The 10,667-nt window shown below is 41.6% G+C and overlaps 1 protein-coding gene across 2 annotated transcripts; it reads left to right on the top strand.

Annotated features, from left to right (window-relative positions):
- Nucleotides 1-5,294: 5,294 nt before the first annotated feature.
- LOC125770910 (gelsolin) lies at nucleotides 5,295-10,451 on the top strand. 2 transcript variants are annotated; one of them, XM_049440978.1, is made up of 7 exons: nucleotides 5,295-5,580; nucleotides 7,450-7,524; nucleotides 7,593-8,079; nucleotides 8,147-8,361; nucleotides 8,438-9,520; nucleotides 9,590-9,826; nucleotides 10,281-10,451. In XM_049440978.1, the coding sequence occupies exons 1-7, from the start codon at nucleotides 5,521-5,523 to the stop codon at nucleotides 10,341-10,343; spliced, it is 2,220 nt and encodes a 739-aa protein (XP_049296935.1). In that variant the 5' UTR covers nucleotides 5,295-5,520; the 3' UTR covers nucleotides 10,344-10,451. The 2 variants fall into 2 exon arrangements, with proteins under 2 accessions (XP_049296935.1, XP_049296936.1); XM_049440979.1 differs by having other exon boundaries at nucleotides 5,297-5,580; nucleotides 8,441-9,520.
- Nucleotides 10,452-10,667: the final 216 nt, after the last annotated feature.

Below are 10,667 nucleotides of genomic sequence, written 5' to 3'. Positions count from 1 at the left end.
AAGCGCTTTTTGCTTTTCTCACTTCTACAAAATATGTTTTATTTGAATAAATAAATCGCTTTCAACAGCTCTTTTCATAAAGTTTTGCTGACAATGGAGACATATTTAGAGTTGCTGTCAGGTTTAAATTTGAAATATCTTCATCTACTAAAGGACGGTTTGAGGTTGTAGCAAGTACTAATGATAACAGACTATCACGTACCAAATATTGACGCTCATAACTGGCTAAGTAGACTTATTTTTATCACTTAGTCGGAGAATCCTTGCTCTGGAGAAACGACCGCCATGGGATTGTAGACCTGTCAATGTGATAAAAAGCTACACCACCAAACGACTTTAAAACTAAACCGCAAACAAGAAATGTCTAAAACTAAAACATTTCTTCATCATTTGGTCTCATTTAGCATAACATGGTGAATCAGCAATTGCACACGTTCTTCCACTTCGTCCTTGAAAACCGTAGAATAAGCTATTCGTAGTTAATCGCTATTCACATCAAGTTTTTCGTTAATAGAAACCAGAGAAATCGGAACTAATCGCCCACTAATCAAACCAGGTGGTGGTACACACTGTTGATAATATAAGCTCTTAGTTCCTTTTAGAACATAGAACAGCTAGAAAAGCATTAAACTAATTAAGCTATTGAGCGCAAACACAGGCTTTCAGAAAGGACACTATTCAGATGGCTTGTTGATGCGGTTCTATCTTCCAGTATAAAAAAAAACTTAAATAAATATACATATGGACCACTTCACGTGAAGCTTCACGTATTATATTTGCTTCCCACGGGAATAGTATTCAACGAACAGTGGCAAAAACAATTGATGATGCTGTACGCTGAGACCTTTCAACCAGGGGATCGTCTAGCAACTAATGGTTTGTTTTGCAACTTACCAGTTAATACTGAATCATTTGTTTGTCCGGTTAACGTCTCATTGAAGTGCAAGACAGACGTATTTCGGAATTTCCTTATTTGTTGATAAGAATTCACTTTTGTTTTATTTTGTAACATTTCCTTCTTCCAGTAACTGCATTATATTACAGTATCAGTGATTAATTCTGCTTCCTTTACCACCACAATTATGCCAATTCGCTCTACGTTCCAGTATGATGGACAATCCCTTGTTTAGTATCAACATGAAACGTATTGTGGTGTAGTATCAACATAAATATCTCACGAGCACATAACCGGACACTTGAAACAGGAATGTCAAACACACTAGCAGTTAAATTATTTTGTTAAAGTTAATTTTACCTAATACTGGGAAAAGGATTTTTGGACAATCGTTTTAGGAATGCTAAGTAACATAATTTTTCTTATCAAAACGATATCACGTAAAAGGAAAAGTATTCTAACCAAAGCGAATTGTATGCTAGGTTAAGTTTCCTATAGTTCTATAAGTTATAGTTACTGTAAATCTCATAAAAGTTTTAAAGGTTTTGTGATAATTCGAATTTGTTTATTCATTTTTTTACAACTCCAATTTTATTTTTACATGCATAAAAACCGATGTGTAGCTCCTTTTATATTTTAAACTAATGAACTATTCTAAAATTATATATTTTCAGCAATCTTCTTACTTATCAAAAATATTTTGGTTTTTTTTTGTAATTTAACCAAAAATATATCTTAAACAATTATCGCTTTAATTCTACGAAAAACAATTTACTCAACTCCTCTAATGAATACCTACGCATCTTTCTTTGCATGATGTTTCACATCTCTGTCCGAGACTACTCTCAACACCTTCAACGTGTGAATCAGTAAAGATGACCGTAAGTCCATCTCTTTCTCGTGTCTATGAAACGAATGTGATCTTCAATTATTCTCCTACGATCGTTTCTCATGAGCTGTACGCAGCGTAAGTGTGACTTGATTGTATTTGTTACAGCACGAAACATTCGAATGCCTACGAATATAAATGATCATCAGCTTCGTTGCGGCATAACGTTCACGGAGTTCCATTGGTGAAGTTGACCACATACGTTGCTGCTGCTAGGTAAGAAAGATTTGGGGTGATTGTGATTGTTAGGAAGTGTTCTGTGTTGCTATCGAATTCTGTGACCCCTAGAAGCGTATCCTAATCGGAGAACATAACGTTTCTTACCGATACACGTCCGCAAACCTTGAACGCAACTGCACGATCACGTCTACAGTCTATCAACGTGAAGGCTATAGGGGTCATCGGCAACGTAAAACAACCCGCCTGTACAATACGCTATCGTTGATAACCGTGACATCAATGACACTGAGCTGTTATTGAAAAAAACAGCTCACAACGCCACTGCTTAAGAAAGTACCGATCTTTTACGTTTTACGTTGTTTCGTTGTACAGAATGAATCGTTTGCTCGTTGGCACATTCCTGCTGTCCGCGGTTTCCATCGCCCTCATCCAGGGTGGAACCATCGCGAGCGGTCCGGGCAGGAAGCTAAACATTCCCGCCTTCAACAATGCCGGCAAAACGGTCGGTTTGGAGGTGTGGCGTGTTGAGAACTTTCAACCCGTAGTCATCCCCAAGGCAGAGCATGGAAAATTCTACACCGGCGATTCGTACATCGTGATGAACGTAAGTGTTAATCGAAGTGACTGCATTGATAAGAACTAGTTTTTACTGATCTCATTTGTTTTTTTTATTGCACCAGACGAAGGAAGACAAGAATAAGGTCAAATCGCACGACATCCATTTCTGGCTCGGAACGAAAACGACCCAGGATGAGGCTGGTTCGGCGGCGATCCTATCCGTCCAGCTGGACGATCTGCTGGGAGGTGTGCCGGTACAACATCGGGAAGTCGAAGGTACGGAATCGGATCTGTTCCTCAGCTACTTCAAGGGTGGTGTACGATACCTTGAGGGTGGCGTTGCCAGTGGCTTCAAGCACGTAACCACCAACGATCCGGGTGCGAAGCGACTCTTCCACATCAAGGGCTCGAAAAACATCCGCGTGCGGCAGGTAGAGCTAGCGGTGTCGGCCATGAACAAGGGTGACTGTTTCATACTGGATGCGGGTCGTGAAATCTACGTGTACGTCGGACCGCATGCAGGGCGCGTCGAAAAGCTGAAGGCTATCAATTTCGCTAACGAAGTACGCGATCAGGACCATGCCGGACGGTCGAAGGTGCACATTGTCGATGAGTTTTCTACGCTGACTGATCAGGAGAACTTCTTCACGGTCTTGGGCTCCGGATCGCCAACACTGGTGCCGGATCAATCGACAGCACCAGCTGATGCCGCTTTCGAGAAGTCGGATGCAGCCCGTGTCCATCTGTACCGTGTGACCGATGCGAAGGGCAAGCTTGCCGTCGAACCAATAACTGAGCGACCGTTGAAGCAGGAATTCCTCAAGCAGGAAGATTCCTTCATCCTGGACTCTGGCAGTGGTTTGTACGTGTGGATCGGCAAAGGTGCGACTCAGCAGGAAAAGACTCAAGCGCTAGCCAAGGCGCAGGAGTTTATTGGCTCGAAGAAGTATCCGGCCTGGACTCCGGTCGAACGGTTGGTACAGAACGCTGAAACGGCACCGTTCAAGCATTTCTTCCAAACCTGGCGCATTGCCGGATCGAATCAATCGCGCTTGGTGTAAATGTTTGCTTCATGTGTTACGTAGCAAATGAGATTGTTTTAGAGCAATAAAAGAGATTATGTGCTAAACATTAAAATCTATATTTTTTTTGGCAAATTTTACCAACAATTTGAATTAATTTGAATGAATTTGTTTTGATGTGTGTTTGATGATCTATTAGATTTAAGAAAAACCTTAAATGTTATGAAAAATACCTTGAAAGCATGAAAACTTTTCCACACTACTTCCAAAGAGATCTGTAAAAACGGTTGTTCACTCTTACCTAAGCCATTTGAAAATATTAATTGGAGGCGATTATTTCTCTCTGTAAATGGATCTATTAGCAATTCATCTATCTTGCTCGTAGCTAAATTAAATTGACTTAATTATACCGTGATGGTGCTGAAGGTAATACATGTGACCTTTTAGAATCCTCATCTATAATGTTTAGCATTCAGTTTTTTTACATTTAAGAGAACTTAGATCGTTCCACAACCAATGGATCTCGTTTGATCAATAGATAAAAATTTTTATATGTTTTTTTCATTGTTACTGAATGCTACTACATGTTATTCGAGCATAAAAAATATTTTTTCAATTTAATTATTACAAAAGAACAAAATATTACTGTTAAACCTGAATATGAATCTTACTTTTAATATTCTGAAAACAATGATTGAACATTCTGCAATCAGGTGCTTTGAAGAAACAAACCAATTCAAGCTATGTTATTTTTTAAAGATTATTTTTATCTTATTTCTTTTCTATAACTTAAGTACAAATTTTCTTGACCAAAATGTTTTCTTACTGTTCTACATTTGTTTTTTTTTGTTTTGATATCCATTCTCGACTTGTTATATTTTTATTTAACATTTGTTATTTATTGATGGGGAACGAATTTCTTCATTATTAAATTTGTAATTTTACAACTTTCAGTTTCTCCTATTTTGTATGTTTTCTATGTCTTTTTGAATACCCGTTTCAATGTTTATTTTGCTTTCCTATCCTCTTCAACAACTGGTCTAATATTGATCTATTATTGGATTATTGTTTTATTTTGTTTGTATTGCATATATTATTATTTGTTTTGTTATTTTCCAATTTTTGACCATAATGGATTTTGTTATAACTTTTAAAACGAATTTTTGGTTTTAAGTGTTTATTCATATTTAATTCTTTAAAAATCCATCACAAATCGTTTTGTTTTTATAAAGCATCATTTGTTCAATATAAATTCATAACATTCAATTCCAACTTGAATTATTTCTTCAGAAATTCAATTAATTTGAATCAATCAAAGGTGCGCATATGCTTCATGTTTGATAAACACTGTTTCTGGTGTGAGCCTTCTCTCCAACTGCAGTGACTCATCTTCAACTCTCACGCAACGATAAATGCCCTACATCTCTCTCAACCAGATGTATAAGTTTTGTCTCTATTTCATATGAATCCACCACTATTGTAGTACTCTCGCGCTGAGTTTACGTGCCGTGACGAAACTTACAACCCTCCCCCAAACCGTACTAGCTCAAGTTCAAGCTCAATAATACTCTCTGTTTATCCACCAACGACACCTTCTCGCCGCCGCAACCCACGAACCCATGATACGGGTGGGAAGTTCCCATCAGGGAAAAAGGGGGTAAATTCACCCAATCCCGCGCCCCCACCCCCCCCACACACCCGCTTTCGAGGCCAAAATGTTCAGTTGCGAGATAAACACCACAGCTACAAATGCCGGTTTCAAGCGATAGAAGCGTTACAGTTCCGCGCAAGAAGTCGCGTGCTGCGGATGCCGACAGTGCCCCACTAAGTTTCGTTTGCTACCATCTCTAAATCGTGTGTTTGTGGGTGGAATCGTGTGTGACGATTATTAAACGGTGATCAAACAGTGTGCTAGAAGTGATCTTTTATCATCGCAACTACTACAAAACCTAGTGCTTAGCAGTGAATACGAAACGATGCATCCAGCGTTTGAAAATGCCGGCATTAGCAAGGGCCTGGAATTGTGGCGAATCGAGGTGAATATAGAATTTAACGAGCTCGGAACTTGGAGAACAGAAAAGAAAAATGATTCAAAAACAGGTTTTACAAAGCAGCAAACATAAAACAAACGAACAGGGAAGATGCGTTTGCACCTAAAAAAAAAACAAAATCGCGATCAAAATTTGCTAACAATTGTAAAACGCGGAAATGGTCGCACACATTGATGCCAGCAAACATACTGTTGTGTTCGTGAGCGGTTGTGATTTTTCGGTTGCAGTTCTTCTTATTTTATTCTGTTGAGACATCGCAATCGATTTGTGTCCAATTTTGGACACGGTTCAGCAGCAACATAAAGCGCGCTGGCTGGCTGGAATGGCATGGAGTGATGCCGGAAGAAACACACAACATGCACACCATTATACTTCCATCAAGAGTGATGAGCTTGGGTGCGTGCCGATGTCTAGGCGCAGTGTTGAAGTGTTGTGGGTTTGAGGATTTTTTTTTTGTTTTTTGGAAAATCGATGGCACCAGACTGTCGTGATGGGAAGTGCGTAATAAATTATACGAAATTCTAACAGCTATCGTGTCCACCACTATTCAATGGAACACGTACAGAAAAGTAACTCCCAAGAGTGACTCCCCTTTTTTCTGTGGCTGGAAATTACATCGGTGTATCTAATCCAAACCGAGGTGGTAAATAATACCTGACTCACGGAACACTTTACCACAATGTTATCTGTTACGATGCTGTTGGGCAGATAATTATCAACCATGCGTGTTACGTGCCATACGAGAGTTATGGTCTGGACGTTAAAAGACAGCGGTTGTGTTACGCGCTACGGTGTTAAGCGGGGAACTTGGCACTAGCCCGATCTTTGGTGATCGTATTTTCTTCACCATGTTAAAAATAGACAACCAAAAGACATACATCAAGAAACCCGGCACTGGAATGCACTAATGTGTGCCAGATGTTTTGTTTACATACGTTCAAAACACTGTCGGAAGAGAATTAATCATGATCTTTGTCAGGCCAACTCTCAAGGGGTAGGGGTGGAAATATTGTAGGAAATATGCAACGGGATTGTAGATAAAACATATGTTAATTATTTTTAACTTCTTTCCACAACTATTGAGCAATATTAGCCATACAACACATTTAAAATGAAACGGTTAACGTACCGTGCATCGAAGAGGTTACTCCAAAGGCTAATATGGCTTCAACTGAGATAAGATAAGAACGTTTCATATCGACCCAATTGTACCCGATATCTATGCTTCGTTTGAACAGAAAAAAAACAAACTCATACTTTCAAAGGAGCGCAATTAACCGGTGTTTTCTGTAAACGTAACCATCCCCCAAAAACCCCGTTACTGGTACCGAGGGTGGATCGTTTTTGGGGATTATTTTTGGCAAGCCCATGTTAATGTAAACTTTGACGCACGAAAGAACGATGTTCTTGCTGCTATTGCTGCTTATAGTGTGTGGAGTCACATTCTGTGTAATTAAAAATGCACGACTAATCTATTGGTAAACAAAGTGAAGTTTATCTAGCCGTAGCAAAAAAACAGACTAGTTCCGTGGAAATTTTCAGAAAGGCAGAAAATATGCGTCTTCACTTAGTATAAACGTGGAACCAAGGTTGTGAGTCAAGACCTGGAACTGATGGAACTATGAATCTTCTAAGCGATCCGTTTCACTGCCCTCGACCTTGTGAGTCATGGGAAATTCAACCTCAAAGTCATAGACAAGCAATCGTCACGGACCGATACCGTTAAATCGTCAGTTGTAGTTTGTTTTTAAAAGGAAACTTGATTTTTTCCCCAAGTATGCATTAAGTAACTGTTGTGAGTCACTTGTAATAAAATTTAAAAATGCGATGTATTCTTAATTTGTATTCTTGCAGAACTTTGAACCCGTTCCGGTACCGGTGAAAGAGTACGGTAAATTCTACACCGGTGATTCCTACATCGTGCTCAACGTAAGTCAATCTACTGCCATCTTAAGTCGTCGTCACTTGTAACGAACTCTTCTTCTTCTTCCCTTCAGACGAAGGAATCAAAGAGTGGAATTCTGTCGTGGGATGTTCACTTTTGGCTCGGTTTGGAAACGTCCCAGGACGAAGCTGGTTCGGCTGCCATACTGACGGTGCAGCTAGACGATCGTCACAACGGTGCACCAGTGCAGCACCGCGAGGTACAGGATCACGAGAGTTCTCTGTTTCTCAGCTACTTCCCCGGAGGTGTCCGTTATGCAGCCGGTGGCGTTAAGAGTGGCTTCAACGAGGTGGAAACGAATGCGGCCGGTGAGAAACGGCTGTTCCAGGTGAAGGGTGCCAAGAATGTCCGGGTCCGACAGGTTCCGTTGACGGTCGGATCAATGAATAAGGGTGACTGCTTCATACTCGACGCTGGATTCGATATCTACGTGTATGTGGGATCGTCAGCGAAGCGGATCGAGAAAATAAAGGCCATCAGTGCAGCTGGCCAGATTCGCGATCAGGATCATGCGGGTCGTGCTAATGTGCATATCTTGGGTAAGGGCGAAAACTTTTTGCGATTAATAATAACTAGAGTAGAAGTAAGAATGTCCCTTTGTTGTAGACGAGTTTGCAAGTGCCTCGGAACAGCAAGAGTTCTTCAACGTGCTGGGAGAAGGATCCCCTGATGCCGTAGCAGAAGAATCGGAAAGTGATGAAGTGTACGAACGATCCGATTGTAAGGCGATCACTCTGTATCACGTGTCGGATGCTAGCGGATCGCTTGAGATCACTCCGATCGGCGAGCGACCATTGAAGCAGAGCATGCTTGATTCTAATGTAAGTAATCATCACACCATCTTCGGTGGATCATCACCAGGATTTCAACAACTCTCCCCCCCTTTATTTTGTTCAGCAGGATTGCTACATTCTGGATACTGGAGCAGGCAGCATTTACGTGTGGATCGGTAAGGGAGCCACCGGTCAGGAGCGTTCGCAAGCGATGATAAAGGCACAAGAGTTCATCACCGCCAAGGGTTATCCGGTTCATACGGCAGTGCATCGCGTTGTGGAGAATGGAGAAACAACCGACTTCAAGCAGTTCTTCTCCAGCTGGCGCGACAAGGGTCTTAATCATGCGCAGCTTATTAAAACTGCCATGGGCAATGGCGATGAGTCGGATGCCGAGGCTGAGTTTGATGCGGAAATTTTACACACCTTCAAGAAGAACGGTGGCCGTGCACTTGGCTTCATGCCGGACAATGGTCAGGGATCGGTTGAATTATGGCGCGTACAGAACTACGACCTTGTGGCGGCGGAACCGGATGCATTTGGAATGTTCTTTGCCGGTGATTCCTATCTCGTGCGATACGAGTACACCGTCAAGGCCGGTGGACATGGCTATATTGTGTACTTCTGGCAGGGCAAGACATCTTCCACCACCGAGAAAGGCGCTTCGGCGATGCACGCTGTCCGTATGGATGACGAACTGAATGGTAAAGCTATTCTGGTACGTGTCGCACAGGGTAACGAACCGCGTCACTTCATGAAACTGTTCAAGGGCAAGATGGTTACCTTCCTGGGTGATTACGATAAGCAGACAGCGGACGATACGAAATTGTTCCGCATACGGGGCACCTGTTCGGATGACGTACGTGCAGAAGAAATGACCCCGAGTGCATCCTCCCTAGCGTCGGACGATGTGTATCTGCTGAAGACAGCAGCGACCGTCTACATTTGGCACGGTGTTGGCGCATCCGATCTGGAGAAGGATATGGCGGCAAACATTGCTGGAGTAGTAGCACCAGACGCTAACCCGACCGTCATTGCTGAAGATTCTGAACCGGAAGAGTTCTGGAGCGCTCTCGGTGGAAAGGATGAGTATGATCGTGAGCTCGATCCAGCGGGGGCACCGTTCTTATCGGCCCGTTTGTTCCACTGTCGCATTCTGTACAACAAGAAGCTGCGCGTCGAAGAAGTGCCTCACTTTGAGCAAGATGTAACTATATCCACTTAAGTCGGTCTACTTTCAGTTTACTGATTTACAATTTTCACCTGCTCCCAACAGGATCTCAACGTTGACGACGTTATGGTTCTGGATGGAGGTGACGAAATCTACTGCTGGATTGGTAATGGTGCGACCGAGGAAGAACGCAGCAAATCGATCGACATGGCCCGTCAGTACATCCGTACCGATCCGTCCGAGCGTACTGAAGAGACGGTTCCGATCGTTATACTCAAGCAGGGTGCCGAACCGAGAAGCTTCAAACGATTGTTCCCCACATGGGACGATGGCTTCTGGGAGGTTAGTCGTTAATGCGATGTCCAGTGTGTTGGCTTGACATTGTGCTAGTAGTCGTGTGAAATGCCAAAAACAAACATTCCCTGGTGTAGGACAGTACACTACAACCTGTTGACTATGCCACCACTTTACCTAACACTTAATTTTCCTTATCGCTTATCTAACTAAATTACAATTTTCCCTCAGTTCACTACTCTCCCCGTTAATTGGTTAGCGTTGCTCAGTTTTGAGCGTACTGCCTAGTCTCTAGTTCGTGCCGACGTCTGAAATGTTGTATTACTAAGCCGCTATATGTAATATCGCTTGCACCGGTAGCTATGGAATGGTTTGTTTGTTGTTTGAATCGTTAAATGAATTATAACTTATCGCAAAGTGTAGCTCGTTCCGAATGTATGCAAGTTTACGAAAATTTATCATTTCTTCTTGTTACGTATGTTTTTCTCTCTCTCCCCTACAGTCGCAAATGTCATACGAAGCGTACAGGCAGCAAGCTTTGGAGCAAAACCAACATGCTGCTTAGATACGCATCGAGTCATCATGAGTCACTTTGTTCCATCAAACAACATTGCATCATACCTATAATCTTTACCACATTTTACTATTCTTCAATAAAAGCATCAAAAATGTACTTATGTTGTAAAAGTGTTGCTCGTTTTATTTACCGAGTAAGTATTTACACAAAAAAATTTCTAAATAAATCACCTTTACTACTCAGTTATTTATTTATTTATTTTTTATTAAGTATTAGAGTCTATGCCGTATTTTCGAGCTAAATATTTGCAAAGCTCTTTCCTCTTTCTTAAGTCGAGCTAAATCTTTGAGCTAAGGCATTTCTTCCTACAAA

This window comes from Anopheles funestus, chromosome 3RL (genome assembly GCF_943734845.2).
Source record: "Anopheles funestus chromosome 3RL, idAnoFuneDA-416_04, whole genome shotgun sequence".
Lineage (NCBI taxonomy): Eukaryota > Metazoa > Arthropoda > Insecta > Diptera > Culicidae > Anopheles > Anopheles funestus.
This window is presented reverse-complemented; position numbering and strand designations above follow the sequence as displayed.

Excerpts from the sequence above, each read along its gene's own strand:
- LOC125770910 (XM_049440978.1), top strand. The coding sequence starts at position 5,521 with ATGCATCCAGCGTTTGAAAATGCCGGCATTAGCAAGGGCCTGGAATTG. Across the intron at positions 5,581-7,449 it reads TGGAATTGTGGCGAATCGAG|AACTTTGAACCCGTTCCGGT; the intron begins GTGAATATAGAA and ends GTATTCTTGCAG. Across the intron at positions 8,362-8,437 it reads AGAGCATGCTTGATTCTAAT|CAGGATTGCTACATTCTGGA; the intron begins GTAAGTAATCAT and ends TATTTTGTTCAG.